This window comes from Berghia stephanieae, chromosome 4, assembly GCF_034508935.2.
Source record: "Berghia stephanieae isolate SIO BIC M18660-M18661 chromosome 4, UCSD_Bste_1.3, whole genome shotgun sequence".
NCBI lineage: Eukaryota > Metazoa > Mollusca > Gastropoda > Nudibranchia > Aeolidiidae > Berghia > Berghia stephanieae.
Genome location: NC_088363.1, coordinates 42,635,039 through 42,651,784, shown reverse-complemented (window position 1 = coordinate 42,651,784; position 16,746 = coordinate 42,635,039). Strand labels below are relative to the sequence as shown.

At 36.4% G+C, this 16,746-nt stretch overlaps 1 protein-coding gene across 4 annotated transcripts in view; it reads left to right on the top strand.

Annotated features, from left to right (window-relative positions):
- Positions 1-1,846: 1,846 nt before the first annotated feature.
- Positions 1,847-16,746, top strand: part of LOC144970612 (histone acetyltransferase p300-like) — a 37,185-nt gene continuing 22,285 nt past the window's right edge. For all 4 annotated transcript variants that reach the window (XM_078910421.1, XM_078910420.1, XM_078910419.1 and 1 more), the window contains exons 1-9: positions 1,847-2,419; positions 4,260-4,966; positions 5,708-5,948; positions 6,399-6,509; positions 6,794-6,979; positions 7,198-7,459; positions 7,850-8,124; positions 8,961-9,091; positions 15,372-15,635. In XM_078910421.1, the coding sequence (XP_078766547.1) occupies positions 2,335-2,419; positions 4,260-4,966; positions 5,708-5,948; positions 6,399-6,509; positions 6,794-6,979; positions 7,198-7,459; positions 7,850-8,124; positions 8,961-9,091; positions 15,372-15,635 (2,262 nt within the window). In that variant the 5' untranslated portion in view covers positions 1,847-2,334. The remainder of the gene's footprint in view (positions 2,420-4,259; positions 4,967-5,707; positions 5,949-6,398; positions 6,510-6,793; positions 6,980-7,197; positions 7,460-7,849; positions 8,125-8,960; positions 9,092-15,371; positions 15,636-16,746) is intronic.

Sequence of the window (16,746 nt, the reverse complement as noted above, 5' to 3'; positions counted from 1 at the left end):
TGGGGGGGGGGGTGCGTTGTTTTTAAACATTTCCATTGGCATTCTATGTTTCTTATAATTTTTACCCGATACCCACATCAGAAATCAAATGGGAAGATAGAAATAAATCTCTCAAGATCCTTACCCAACGAAAAACCACAGGTTCAGATATAAATATCCATAAAGACAATACATGTCTTTTAGCACTTAATAATAATAATAATAATAATAATAATAATAAAATAATAATAATAATAATAATAATAATAATAATAATAATAATAATAATAATAATAATAATAATAATAATAATAATAATAATAATGGTTTATATATCAACAAACTCAAAGCGCTTAACAGTAACGTAACTTTCATTCATACAACTACAACCACTCAAACATCACATGCAATATGAAACAAAGCAATATAATTCTATAGTGTTACATATTAAAAAGAAACGTTTTAATATGTTTATTAAAGAATTCTGCATCATTACTGTTAATATTAATATTATTGGTGTTTTAAAAACATACGTAAGGGAATTCAAAAATTTTACCCAAAATTAGTTAAACCCAATTAATTATTGGGGGTTTTCACTTCTATACTTCCCATTCATGAGAAATGTTCAATATTTTATATCTAATTTTTAAACGTTCCAGAAATTTCCGTTGTTTTCATTTATTTACATTGAATACAACTGTTTTGTTCTTATCTTCAAAAGCAGGGAGAATACTTTTTTTTAAGAATGAAAAAAAAATCCAAAACAAACGTCGGCAATACAATATATTTTTTTTTAATTGAACAAATTATTTTATAAATTTTCATAGAATCATTAAAAAATTTTAAAGGCAAACAACCAACAACAAAAAAAACTACAACCCCCTACCCCCCCCCCCCCCCCCCCAAAAAAAAAAAAAAGTCAAATAAAAAACACAACAAAAACAAAAACAACCCCCCCCCCCCACTCCGAAAAAAACCCCCACAAGATCAACAAAAACAAAACAAACAAAAACAAAACAACAAACAAAACAATTTTTAAAAACCCCACTCGATAAATGTGTTGTGATATGAGAACAACTAAGAACAGAGAAAATGAGAAAAGGAAACAGTCAAACTAATTTTTAGATGTCCGTGTTTTGTTTGTTTTTTTTTTTTTTTTTTTTGGGGGGGGGGGGCATCGTTTGTAAAATATTCGTTTTGCTGACGAAGGGCTTGTGCGCGGAAACATCTATCCTATGTTAAGAAGAAGAAAGGAGAGCAGTTTAATAATAAGGGGAATATACACATTTCATTGCAGTTTTTTCTTAATCAATTAATAAACACGATAAATCATTTGACACGGGTCAGTGACCTGTCATTGAACAGAGAATGCACTTTTAAACATAAGGATGATTTGTGATTGTTTTTCAGAAAAGATAGCGCTCCTCGACGCAAAGCGCTGCGGTCAAACATAACTGGTTATTTAGAGAAAAGAAAACTGAATATGTTAATTGAAGAGTCAAATATAACGACCTCATTATTACGTGCGATGATATCCCGCTTGCCCTGGCGTTAAAATCGGCGGAACATTCCGCTCATTTCTAATCTTAACGGTATCGATCACACCCGGGGATCATCAAAGGATCTGCGGCGGCAGCCAGTTATGCTGCTGTTGTTGCATCCACTCCTCAAGCGAAGCTCGGTCTTGGAGAGTGCGAGCTCTCCAAACCTTCAGAAATTTTATTACTATCCCACCATGCAACATTCGGGATCATGTGAATTACGATTCCGGGGCTCACCTAATATTTTTCTTAGCAAGCGACCAATAATTGCAGGCAATTCATATCACGTGACAGATTTTCCCTCGAAATAATTTATTCCCGTTGGCATACTCGAGCATTCGGAAGCAATCGGAAGCACCTCAGTCAGTCCTGAAACTTTCATCAACAGCCGCCATGTTTGTTGGATGTGAACGGGTGAATTTCTGGAAATTTTGTGTTTTTATTAATTACTAGCTTGTTATTTTGTTACGGGATGTCGGTAAGGTTGTTCATCAACTCTTACTTATCACTTTTAATGACTACAAAGTGATTATTTGATCGTTTCATGTGACTAAAACCAATTGACTCAAATTTGTCCTCATCACGGTGCTTTGTGGCAGCGGCGAACGATTGGATCGGAGGGTCGTCGGACTGTCGATTGTGTGTCATGTTGCAAAATTGAAATGTTTTAATTTGTACCTTACCTTGTGCATTGATTTTGATGTGGAATGACAAGAACTTTACTGAGATGTCTGTTGATTAAAATAAACCGAGAATGCTTTGGGCGAGAAAAAATTCGCATTTTTTGAAATCTTAGGCAGTGTTGAATGTAAACATGGCCGACCATCAGCTTGGGCCTCCGGCCAACAAAAAACCAAGAATTGGATCTCCCTCTCTGAATACTCCAAGTGATAATAATGGTGAGTGAATACATTTATTATTTATATGCCTTTTTATTCCAGACAGTCAAAGCGCTCTGGTTAGCTTGTTATCTAGCTTCAGATTTTGACGCCGAAGACGAGGTTCCAGTACCAATGATGAGATGAGAATGACCATAAAAATGAATTCAGGCAGCGGGGAAAAGATGCGATGAGCAATCAATTCCTTATTTTGAACTTGGTATTGTCGTGGTGTTTTTTTCAGACACTGGAAATCCCTTTTGCACTTATTTATTCAGTTTATAATACTGCAGATATTATTGGTGTAACCAGTTTCTGCGTTCAAATTTCTTGATAGAATTATTAGAATCCCCCTCTCTGTCACTAAAAATGGAGCCGTGGAAAGTGAAGAAAGAACTCCTGCATCATACTTTGATTCCTCACAAAGAAAAAAAAACTAAGATTTTTAAAATTTGGAATCAGAGGAATGCATACTCACTGGTACTGTTTGAATTTCAATGAAAGCCAGTCCAGTGCGCGTTTAATTTTGAGAAATGATGACAAGGCGACAATTTCGATCTCTGACTTTCGGACTTGACACTTCTTCTTAATTCTTATCTCCTTCACTTCACAGTGAACCTTCATTGAATTTTCATTTTCTTGCTGCAGATCGCCTTCATAAATGAGTGGAGTGTTCTTATATGTCCTAGCTAGGTTTAGATATTTCACTAATGTTAACTTAAATTAATTAATGGTTACACTGAGAGAGAGCATTTTGTTTCATGTCGATCAGTTTCCGCTGAAAGGTAGTGTTAGTTCTCTGTCAGCCCTATCCATGGTTATAATGAAAGTCTTTTCTTTTCTTTTTTTCCTTTTCTTTTGATTTATACTTTGAATTTGATGTTTCCTATTTAGCTGGAGCTGCTGCTTCCTCATCAAAACACTATTTAATAATCTTAAGAGATGAGTTAGGACTAGGAAGTCAAAGAACTGACTTTCATGCAAGCAATCATTTAGCCTTGATTCCAGTTTATCATTTTCTGCTGTCTGATGTGTTAGCTAATTAATTTAGTTTTTGTCCTTTGCTGCTTTTTCAAAGACGGTTTAACTTTTTAAAAATTTTTTTATGTCTTTAGTTATAAGAGTCATTTCCCATTTGTTCAGATCAATCTGGTCAATCTCAAGAGTTTGCAACATTTCTTAATAATGTTGGAAATGTTCTTGATTGGATTTTATTTGGTTGTATTGGGAGGTAAGACTGGATGTTACTAACATTGTTAGTTTCACATGTTGTATGTTTGAGCTTGCTAGTTTGGAATATTTGTCAACATCACTGGGGCACTAGCTTAGTTTGGATTTTAAACAATAAAGGTGAGGTTTGATATAACTTATCTTTTTCATCAAGGGGGTGGTAATAAGAATGCAACTATGCGAGACAGTCTGTGAGTGCACATTGTCTCTTTGTGAAATTGATAGCAATGCAGTAATGAACAGATAGACGATTCAAGAAATTATGATTTTATAGAGCTTTTTTTTTTTTTCAGTTAACCAATGATACAAATACTTTGTTTTGAAAATTGGAAGGCTGTGACCAATTGTGATTAAACAATTGCAATAATGCATCTGAAATAAGGTGATAATATAGCTTTTTCATACAAATAAATACAAGAAAAAGTTATATTTAATGGGGCTTCAGTTCTCTGGAGATTATATGTAACAAATTAATATGGTCAGCTATTTATGGACAGGGAATCTTTTGAGCTTGTTAGTCCAATTAACGACTAAATGCTTAAAAGTTTTTATCAATATAGCTTATATTCCATGAAAAAAGATTGAGACGACATCTAAATTGACACTTTATCAATGTAATTTGTCTCTCCAGAGTTTAATTTCAACCTCAACTTTGATGGAATTGTCAATGATCTACCTGATGATCTTGATGGCTTGCAAGGATCTGCCAATGATGCTCAGACTGCACAAGCTCCTCAAGACACTGGGATGGGATCCCTATCTCAGCTATTGTCAAGATCAACCCCCAATTCCCAGACTTCCTTATCCATGCCAGTCAATAGCGTGGGAGGGATCCAGTCGAATCGAAACCAAGGCATGGGGATGATGAATATTGGCATGGGGAAAAACCCCATGGTAAACAATATAGGTGGCAATGCCTCTTTAGGCAATGCCAACAAAATAGCCACTTCACATATCAATATGAACGATGCCCTTGTAAGTAGTGCTTCATTTACAATGCCTGGATCCAATGCCTCTCAGATGGGTGCTGTCACCAATAACATGGGACTGAAATCAACCATGGGCACTCAGCAGATGATAGGTAGTGTTGGAAGTCTCAACATGGGACAACAGATGCCAAATCAGATGCTTAACGGTCCCAACAATTTCCCAGGGAACATGCCTCAGATGCGAGGCATGCCGAACAACAACGTGAACCCTTCGACATCCATGGCAATGCCACCGACAGGCATGATGCCCAATGCTGCTGGTGGCATACAACAGATGCCAGGACATCAGGGGACAGCAGGCCACCCTAACATGGGAATGAACCAGAAGTACGATCAGGGGATGATTCGGGTAAGTAGAAACAAAGTGTTGCATGATACACCTTGGAATTGCATTTCTAGATTGAGTTTTTATATACATGGATAGTGAAGAATGAAGGGATGGGAGGTTATTAATTTGATGTTCATTAAAAATTAATATTGAAAAATGTCTTTGGATAAAGTAGATACCACTCATTGGATACATGTCACTAAATGACTTTGAAATGTGTTATTGCCTCACATTGCACTAGAAATGTTTCAAGAATTAATAATACTCACGAAGAACAACGGTTTTTGCAAACTTATACTTATAGTGCTTTTCAGGGAGGTGTTTTTGTTTTGTTTTGTTTGTTTTTTTCTCACTGATAACTTAAGCACACAACAATCCATAGGACAGACTCCTTTGATGTGTTAAGGTTGTTGTTTGAAAGAATTTTAATTCATATTCATTTACTCTACAGCTTTGTCTGTCTTTGACTATTACTATTAGTGTATTTTCACGGGCCAACGGGTTGTCTTTCCGTCAGAAATCTATTGTTGAGATAGAGTGTACATTGATATTCTCTCTCTCTCTCTCTCTCTCTCTCTCTCTCTCTCTCTCTCTCTCTCTCTCTCTCTCTCTCTCTCTCTCTCTCTCTCTCTCTCTCTCTCTCTCTCTCTCTTTTTCTTTCCATTTCTCCTCTATCAGCTAAAAGCAAGAATATAAAAGAATAAATACTTGTTCATCAATAGAATTTGAGGCAATGTATTTGATTTTTCTTCCCCTGGGCAGCCTCCTGTCCAGCAAGCAGGTGCCAGCAACCCTGGTGCTCCTGGTCAACGTCAAGCCTCCACAGATCCAGACAAAAGCAAATTGATACAACAACAGTTGGTCTTGCTGCTCCATGCTCACAAGTGTCAACGTCGAGAGCAACAAGCGAACGGTGACCAAGAATGTAAACTCCCTTATTGTCGAACCATGAAAAATGTCCTCAATCATATGACTACTTGTGACAAAGGAAAATCTTGTGAAGGTTAGTGTTCATCCTGTCATGTTTTATTAATTTTGGATACATTGTAAGCACTTTCAAGTGCATGAGATGGTTTGATTGATGGAGATGAGTTATATGATATGATTTTCATATTTATTTTCAAGATTATTACTCAAAGCTTTTCTTTTTATCCTAGATTAAAAGGACAAAGAGAGAAAAAAATATAGATGCTGTGGGTTCTGTTAAGTTTGTATTGAATGGCAGATATCGGTATATGGAATAAGCCATCGTGCAACTGTTGAGAACCCGACGGTTTTGGCCTGACCCCTAGGTAATTCCTAAAGACGTATGGTCATAACTTTTTGAAAACGTTTATAAGACTTCAATGGGAAAGCAATAGATTCTCTAAAAGACTCAGGAAAACAAATGGCATTTGACTTTACCAGACTTGTTTTGACCATTTAAAAATAATAAAAAAATTGTTCGTTTCAGTTGCCCATTGTGCATCGTCACGTCAGATCATTACGCACTGGAAGAACTGTACCCGTGTTGATTGCCCTGTTTGTTTGCCTCTGAAAGTTGCAGACAAACGAAATGTTTCCTGTAAGTATAGTTTAGATTTTATTTTGCCATGGATACTGTTTGCTTTTTTTTAATTAACTTATGGCAGGGTTAAATTTTACTTTAAACCATGTGCCATTTTAGCAAAGAGAATATTAACAATGGCTGTTTCGTGTGCTATGGTGAAAATATTTATTTTCGCTGCTGCGGTGGGGAAAAAAATGATTTCCAGATATTCTAGCTTGTTCATGAATTTAAGAAAGCAGCAGATAATTTATCAAATCTCACGTTTTAAGATGGCTTATAAAAAAATTTCTTTTTTACAGCTAACAGCATGAATCAAAACTCTACAATGAATGCTCCAATCTCCCAAGCATCGAATGTGACTGACCCTGTGGCCATGAAGAGAGCATTTGAGTCGTTAGGACTTCCCTACAATCAATCACCTTCCACTCATTCCACACCTGGCCATGGACCAGGTCATCCTCAGATGAATTCCATGGCATCTGATGGTAAGGGTGAAATTTAATGCTTCTTCAATACTTTTGACAAATATGTTTTATATATATTTCTGCCCCCCCCCTCCTCCTTCTTCTTCTTTTTTTTTTTTTTTTTTTTTTTTTTCGTAAGGAAATTGTTTTTGCCTTGGAGTGTCATGTCATCAACCTATCTTTGTATCGATATGACCTGCAAGTTTCAAATTGTCATCAACTGTCTCTTTTTGTCCCAGGTCAAATAAACAAACAAAATCTACCCAACAAGCAAGTCCAAAAAGTTCTGCCCAACCAAATAGCAGGACTCCCATCTGCTGGAATGCAACCTCAAGTCCCGTCCATTCAACAACAGAGCGGTACCCAACTGGCGACACTGACAGCCCAAGCAGCTGCCATGGGTTCTGCACCTGATCTGGTCAAGTCTATACCGGAGAGTAACAGAAAGGATTGGCATGCTCAAGTAACACAGGACCTGAGGAACCACTTGGTACACAAATTGTAAGTCACCATTTCTTAAGTAGCTTCCCTTTGTTATACTGAGGACTATTTTATTTGACACTTACTTATATCTACATCTTTTTTTTTCTACCTACCTCTCCATTTCATTATTCGTTAATTCAAATATATATGATGGTATTTGTATTCTTCTACCTATTTGAAATTTAAGGGTTTTGCTTCACGCCCATTTTTTATGATTTGGTGTTGGATAAAACCGTTTTATTACATTGCTTTTGTGTCCTTTACTAAAAACAAACTTTCCTCCTCATTTCAGTATGTTTATTCTTGTTTGCACTTCAGGCAGTGGAGTGTTGTTGGGTTTTTTTTTGTTTTTTTTTTTGGTTGCCTTTGAGAATACAGTGCAAAATTTATTCCTCTCAACTTGCACAGGGTACAAGCAATATTCCCCACTCCTGATCCTGCTGCACTTAGAGACACGCGCATGAAAAACCTTGTTGCTTATGCCAGAAAGGTTGAAGGAGACATGTATGAGACTGCCAACAACAGGAATGAATACTATCATCTTTTGGCTGAGAAAATATACAAGATCCAGAAAGAACTGGAAGAAAAGAGGAGTCAAAGAATGAGGGGGACTCAAAATGTTGCCAATCCTGGCGGTGTACCCGCTATGCAAGGCGGTCCTCTTCGGCTTGGAGCTCAACAAAGTGAGTGGTTGCATTGTTTTCCCCAATTCCCATGCTTGAATATATAGACCTGAAGAAATCCCAGATAACTGAATAACATAAAAACTTTTTTTTTAAACTAGCTTGGTTTTGTTTTGTTTGTTTTATTTTGTTTGAATGTATGAATATTTATTGGTTCTTGAAATTTGTTAAATTTGATTGATTTTTCATACTAAGGTTGCTTGTGACTTTCCCAGAAATTTACAATATTAGTTATCGAGACCTAAATGTTTAACACATAGGTATGGTATTTACAGTCCTCTTCCTGGTAGTCAATAATAAGGGAATTGATTCATAATTTGATATCTCCCAACATCTTATTCATGTACTACTCAAAAAATATTAAAAATTATAAGCTTTTTAAAAGTAGCCAAAAACATACTTTGTTCTGGCTGTCAATGAATTTATGGACATATATGCGCACATTTTTGTTAACAGTGGACAGTATGAAGTTGGGAGACCAGTCTACCAACTACATATGCCCCTCTATTCAAAATTCAGAGGCAGTCTGTTGTTTTGAAAAGCTATTAGTAAATTGCGTTGATACTGTTGGCACATTAGCATTCCCTGCTATAACAGGTTTGCTTTCAAAACAATTTCTGGGGATCAGAATATGTAATTTTTAAGACCAATATCTTTCAACATATATTTTGTCTTTTACAGTATAAAAATATGAAGTCTTCTTCAAAATGGATTAACTTTTTTTTTTGCTATATTTTGAGTAGTAGGATGAATGAATTTGAAGTGTTACATTAGTCAGGTTTTATGCTCAACGAAAAAAAAAAAATGAACATAAGTTTTGATACATCTCCTGTCAGATGCGAATGCCCAGATGGCTGGCAATGCAATGTACAATGATATGAACAGTTTGCAGCACCAAACTCCAGGGTTGCCTCCACAGATGAATAGAAACCTAAACATGAGGGGAACACCACCGCCAGCTGGACAGGTATTTTCACATTTTGTTTGTCTGCTGCATTTGTTTCTCTTTTGTACTCGGCTTCGTTTCTACGTTGATTTCGATCATTCCCTTTCTTGCAAACATCTTAATAGGTTTGTGCTATTATTTTTTCCCCTTATACATTCGCCAACACTAGTTCAGAAAATTCAAACGTTTAAAATTAAATCATATATTATGATTATTAAATTACGAATACTTACATATCAAATTAAGTTGTAGTATTTTGGTGGTTATATACTTAGTTTAATTGTGATACATGATTAAGAATAACATAATGAGTAGAATTTAATTATTCATACGAAAATAAATGGAAATTTCTGAGTTTTACAAAATGAGAATACATGCAAAATATCAAATCACAGAGTAGAATTTATAATCATATGTCTTGTATGGACAATTGTATATATGTATGTACAATATCAAATGCAAAAAAAATGGTGAAAAATTGTACGACAAGAAACCAAAGCAACTGCTTTATAATAAATTTAATTTGAAAATTTTAATAGCATTCCTTTGCCTTAGTATAGATAAGATATGTATGAAGAGAATGAAATTGTATTATTTATATTTTTTTTGGTAAGAGAACTAAATATATTTGCAACATAAACGAAACGGATTTGTGATGAGTGATTATATTATGACTTCAATTCGAATTTTATTAGATGTGGGCTAATCCACCCAATGACCTCAAATTTTGGTAGAACTCAGCAAAAGTTTTTACAATGCTTGAAAGCCGATATGCAAAAATGGAATTGAGCCAGGATGGTCGCTCATGCAGAATGCCAGTTACTTATTAAACTAAACAAAGAAAAAAAGTCCTGCAGCATCAACAATCTCCAATGCTCTGCACAACCCAGGTCAGGCACAGGCCACAAAAACAAGTTGTTCCACTTTACATCACTGCCACCTTCCACCTCACTCCCCCCCCTTACCACTTCTCTTCATCATCGCTCTTCTATCTCTCCATGTTCCTCGTTGCTTCCTTGTTTTTATCTTCTGTTCTGATGCGTTCCATCAAATGCTATTCCTTGTTATAATTTGGTTTTTGATAGTTGTCTTAGCCATCAATTTTAAGTTTGTAAACTTTTTCACATTTCATCTTGAGTTCTTTTGTACTTCAGTTGAATTACTTTTCATCTTCCATTTTAAGTTTGAGTAATTTTCCATGTTTTACAAAATTAGATTCTTATACTGCCTGTTTATGAATTCAGTTGATTCCTCTAATATGTATTTCCTTTTTAAAAGTCGTAGATTATTAATGGATATACATAGTTCCAAAATTCTGGTTCAAAGATGTGAATGCAAGCTTGTGCCTTCCTATTCGTGTTTCACTTGCTTTTGATTGGCGCCTTCATTGTTTACATCTTCGAATAAGAAAGTGACTAATCTCAGAGTTCCTGATCTTACATTTTTGATGGCTCCTTTGACGCTTACCTATCCTCAAGACCTTTGACTTTGCAGGGTGAATTCTTAGACCAATTGATTCCGAGAGGCTGTTTATAATTGTGGTTTTTGCTTGCATCTGGTCCTGGGTGTGGACAAAAGAGCCAGATCATCTGCAAAATCCAGATCATCCAACTGTGTCCAGGGGGTCCACTGTATCCCATTTCTTCTCCCTTGGAGGTTTCCTTCATTAGCCAATCCATGGCAAGGATGAACAGGAATGGTGAGAGCAAGCATCCCTGCTTGACACCAGTCTTAATTTCAAAGCTGTCAGTAAGCTGATCTTCATGTACAACCCTGCAACTTGATCCTTCATACATTTCCTTAATGAGGTTTACTATCTTTTCAGGGAGTCCATAATGTGCCAAAATTTTCCACAATGTTGCTCTGTCAATACTGTCGAAAGCCTTCTCGTAATCCAGAAAGTTGACAATAAGAGGAGAGTTCCATTCTATAGACTGTTCCACTATGACTCGCAGAGAGGCAATCTGGTCGGTGGTTGAACGGTTTTTCCGAAAACCTGCCTGTTCGTCCCGCAGTTTAGCATCTGTTGCATTCTTAATTCTCTCTAAAATAATACGGTTGAAAACCTTTCCTGGGATAGAAAGAAGAGTGATGCCTCGATAATTATTACAATTACTGAGGTCCCCTTTCTTTGGAAGCTTGATAAGATGTCCTTCCTTCCAATCCTTTGGGAATATCCCGTCATTCCAGATTCTCTCAAATAGTGGGTGCAGGGCCTCAGCATTTCTTTCCGCATCAACTTTTAGAGCCTCCGGTGGAATCTGGTCTGGTCCAGCAGCTTTCCCCCTTTTCATCTTGTTAATGGCACCCACAATCTCTGCTATCGATGGTGGATCACAGCTAATTGGTAGCTATTTCCTTGCAGGCAAAATTTCTGGCTGGTTGTCTGGTGGTGGTCTGTTCAGAAGGCAGTTGAAATGTTCCCTCCATCGTTCAGATTGAGCCTCTTTTCCAAAAATAGTTTTCCCATCTTTGTCTTTGACTGGTACCTCTGGTTTCCCATATTTTCCAGCAATTTGACTCATCACCTCCGAGAGTTTTAATTTAACTTCCCAACGCCCCAAATTACTATCAATTCATTCAATATAATTTACTCCTCCCCACTCCACGCTCTCCGGCAATTTCCTTTCATGTCCCTCAAACTGCTTTCTTTTCATGGAGCGTCCAATCAGCTTTTTACAATTGCCCATTTCCAATTGGCTGCTGAATAAGGACAATTCTAATTTCAATTGTCCACCACTCGGTCATCAGCAAAGTCAAGAAAGCTCCTCCTACTCAAATCACACATACCCACGAATATGATAGGCCTTGTAGACCAGTCACTGGTCTTTGATGTTACACAACCATCCGCCAGCTTTGATCACATCGCTTTTGATGATGTCACTCAATGTCTATCTTCTTCTCTCAACCCCGTTGACTGTGCCACGAGTCAACATAAAAGAATATCGCGTTGAGGTGCGAATCGTGAAGATGGAATGACGTAACTGTGTTAAAGTTATAGGTTCAAAGTTCAGTTGTCAGAGAGAACTGATGAGAGATCAAACTGAGGTGGTAAAATGAAAATTATTTCGTGGTAAAACGTTGCATAAATTAGTTTTATGTACACCAACACACACACACACTTTCTCTCTCTCTCTCTCTCTCTCTCTCTCTCTCTCTCTCTCTCTCTCTCTCTCTCTCTCTCTCTCTCTCTCTCTCTCCAGTGCCGCGACAAAAAAAAAAAGGACGCCGACCAGATAGCTAATACTATTTAAAATGGACATTTGTTGAAAATGGTCTGCTTATTGAACAACCGAAGCATCGTGGATAACAGAAATGATCATTGTGAATCAGTTGAAACGCGTGATATCGATGTAATACTCATACTAGTAATAATCATAAAATATCAGAGTATTTATCTTACTCTTGATCACCACTGTAATAATAACAATATTATTATTACTATTATTATTATTATTATTATTATTATTATTATTATCATTATTATTATTATTATTATTTAATAATAATAATAATAATAATGATAATAATAATAGTAAAAAATAAATAATATCCATTTTTTGACAATAAAAAATCGTGATAAACGCATTGAAAAGGAGGGAAGGGGGGGGGGGGGGGGATTAATGATCAGATAATCAAAATGAACTGTTATTTTTAAATAAATTGACAATCATAGGTAAAAATAAGTTATAAGTATTCCTCTGAACTTTGTAAAGATCTTAACATATTTTTATACTTTTTATTAACATCCGTAAACCTCACGATTATTTTAAGGAACAGCTGATTGTTACATGTCACAGAAACAGCATCTAATTAATCAACCAACGTTCTGTTTTCTTTTTTTTCACCGGTGGAACTTCACTTGCTAATTCTGGAGCAGTTTGCATGAAATGTTTTTAACCACATATCTCATTTGAACCCTTTCACAGCTTATTCGGCAGAGTCCATTTGCATTGAGACAATGCTTGTTTTCAGTATGACCAGTCATCTGAGTAAAGAAAAAAAAATCATTAGTTATTATTGATAATGATGATGATGGTGATGATGATGATGATGATGATAATAATAATAAGAAGAAGACTTGTAATAATAAGTTATAATACTATTATTGATTGTTAGTAATAATACGATAGTGATCGCCTAGATGCCTGCTAATAATAATAACGTAATAATTTTCCTTTAAAATATAGTTCTAAATGCCCGTTATTCAAAATGAAATCCGCCTATATACCTACTCTGAAATATTTTTAGCAAAAATAAGATAGAGAAAGAAGTTTACTGTAGCATTTGCGGCCAAAAAAATTGATTTATCACCGCTCTGCGAGAGTCTTATTTGACACCTAGACAACGCCCCAAATTACTTTCAATTCATTTCAACTTTACTCCCCGTCTCCAGCAATTTCATCTCATGACCTCCAAACTGCTTTCTATCCATGGAGTGCCAATCAGATGTTTACAATTACCCATTTCCAATTGGCTGCTGAAAAAGGACAATTATAATTTCAATCGTCCACCAGTCGGTCATCGGCAAAGTCAAATAAGCCCCTCCCACTCAAATCACATATCCCCTCGAAACTTCGCCTTGTTGCGCAGTCCACCGGGCTTTTGATGTTACACAATCATCCGCCACCTTTGATTACATCGCTTTTTGATGATGTCATAATATCTCTATCTACCCTCTTTTCTCACGCCAGTTGACTGTATCAACGGGCGATGTAGAAGAATATCGAGGAAGGTGCGAATCGTGAAGACGGAATGGCAAATCGGTGTGAAAGTTATAGGTTCAAAGTTCAATGCAATAAAAATCGTTCCGTGCTAAAAATGTGCGTACATGAGTTTTATACACACACACTCACTCTCTCTCTCTCTCTCTCTCTCTCTCTCTCTCACTCTCTCTCTCTCTCTCTCTCTCTCTCTCTCTCTCTCTCTCTCTCTCTCTCTCTCTCTCTCTCTCTCTCTCTCTCTCTCTCTCTCTCTCTCTCTCTCTCTCTCTCTCTCTCTCTCTCTCTCTCTCTCGTGTTTGTGTGTACTACTACTACTACTACTACTACTACTACTGCTACTACGATTACTACGATTACTGCGCTATCATCATCATCACCATAAAACAACAACAACAACAACGTTATCATCACCATTGGACTCGTGTTCTTATGTCTCTGGAGTTTGTCTGAATAACGGGACTATTTTGTTAGCCAACAAAGAATTAGACAAGGTGTGTTTACACATTCATTGTGCAGAAACCTGTCATTACAAATCGGTGAAATAAATGCTATATTAAAAGTAGATTATTACTCTTATATTTACTACCATGTGTTAGGGTAACAAAACTCAGATAACATCAATTTGAATTTTTTAAACAATTAAAAATATTTTTCTGGTTAATTTTAAATAGAAAAATATACATTTTCAAGAAAGAATAAAGTATACTCACCATTTCTTGATATCAATGAAAATAATTGCGTCTTGAAGATGAAAATGTGGCCGTTATATCCATATAAAATAGAAAAATATAGAAGTGTATGGTCAGCAATTGCAGTGTAAAAATGAACGATTTTACGAAATCTGTCCTATAGCCTGACTGACAATGAAATCCAAGCGGTGCATTCTACCGGCAGGGATAAATATAGGCCAGTTCTCAAGTTCTGGACATCTGTTATGACGTAACCACACGGTGGTCTCCCCGTCATCGACGGTGGGTCGTTCCCATTGGGGGTGAGGCGGTAGTAAACTAAAGTGAAAGATTTCTAGTGTAATAAACGCTGTGAATAGGTTTGTGCTATTATTTTTTCCCCTTATACATTCGCCAACAGATAGAGAAAAACTTCAAAATTTAAATTAAAACAGTAATATTATTATTAAAATTACGAATACTTCATATCAAATATAATTGTGTGTTTTGGTGGGATGTATATCTAGTTTATGTGGATGACATGATAAGATAAGATATGATATACTTTATTCATCCAAAATAATGGAAATTCGTTTACAGACGTGGCATACATGAAAATGTATAAACACAAAGTTGAGAATCTATGGCGACAATGTATATATATAATATATATGCAAATGCACAAAAATGTAAAAATATACAACCAAGAACCAATAGCAACACTTTATATATATTAATTTGATAAATTGAGATAGGCCATACCTCTGGCCTTAAGTATGATAAGTATATGGTTGAAGAGAATGAAATTTATTTTTATTTTTTTTTGGTAAGAGAACAATTGATTTGCAACATAACGAACGGATTTGTGATGGAGTGTTCATATTATTGACTTCTAATTCGTTTTTTTAGATGCCTGGTGCTGTGACATCCACCCCAATGACCATCAACACTGCTTTGGTAGAACCTCAGCAACAGTTTGACATGGTGAAGCGACCTATGCCACAACAACCTGGAAGTGTGAGCCAGGGTGGTCGGCTCATGCCGAATGCCACTGTTACTTCATCTCAACACTCTCAGCAACAGCAACAACAGCTCCTGCAGCAGCAACAACTCCTGCAGCAACAGCTCCTGCAGCAACCCAGCAACAGTCAGGCACAGGCCATTCACTCACAAGTATGTTGACTTTACATCACTGCCTCCCCCCCCCCCCCCCCCCCCCTTCCTCTCTCTCTCTCTCTCTCTCTCTCTCGTCTCGTTTTTTGTTGTTTTTTTTTTGTTCTGTTTCTGATCTGTTCTTTATTTTTCTAAAATGCTATTCCTTGTTATAAATTTTTGTTTTTGATATTTTCTTAGCCATTAATTTTAAATGTTTGGTGAAACTTTTTCACATTTCAATTTTGAGTTTGCTTTTGACTTCAGTTGAAATAGAACTTTTCATCTTCATTGTTTGAAGGTTTTGAGTAATTTATGTTTTAAAAATTAGAATTGTTTAACTGCCTGTCTGCAGTGAATTCGGTTGATTCTTTAAATTTTTTTCTTTTTCAATGCTGCCCGTCAGATTAATTAATTGTGATCCATACATAGAGCAAATTAAGACTGGTGTCAAGCAGGGATGCTTGCTCTCTCCATTCCTGTTCATCCTTGCCATTGATTGGCTAATGAAGGAAACCTCCAAAGGGAGAAGAAATGGGATACAGTGGACCCCTGGACACAGTTGGATGATCTGGATTTTGCAGATGATCTGGCTCTTTTGTCCCACACCCAGGACCAGATGCAAGCAAAAACACAATTATAAACAGCCTCTCGGAATCAATTGGTCTAAGAATACACCGGCAAAGTCAAAGGTCTTGAGGATAGGTACGCGTCAAAGGGAGCAGATCAAAGTAAAAGATCAGGAACTCGAAGATATAGACACTTTCTGCTATCTCGGAAGTATAATTGACAAGGATGGAGGCACGGAAGCAGAGGTGAAAGCACGAATAGGAAAGGCACAGGCTGCATTCACATCTTTGAACAGAGTTTGGAGAACTAAAGATATCTCCCTTCAACTAAAGCTAAGACTTTTCAACTCAAACGTGAAGTCTGTCCTACTGTATGGATGTGAAACTTGGAACGCATCACAGGCATGTATAAGGAGGGTACAGATTTTTGTAAACAGGTGCATGCGTAAGCTACTCAGAATAAAATGGATGGATAGAATAAAAAATGAAGAAGTATGGAAAAGAACACAGCAGAAACCAGTAGGAGAGGATATAGGAAGAAGACGATGGAGGTGGATTGGACA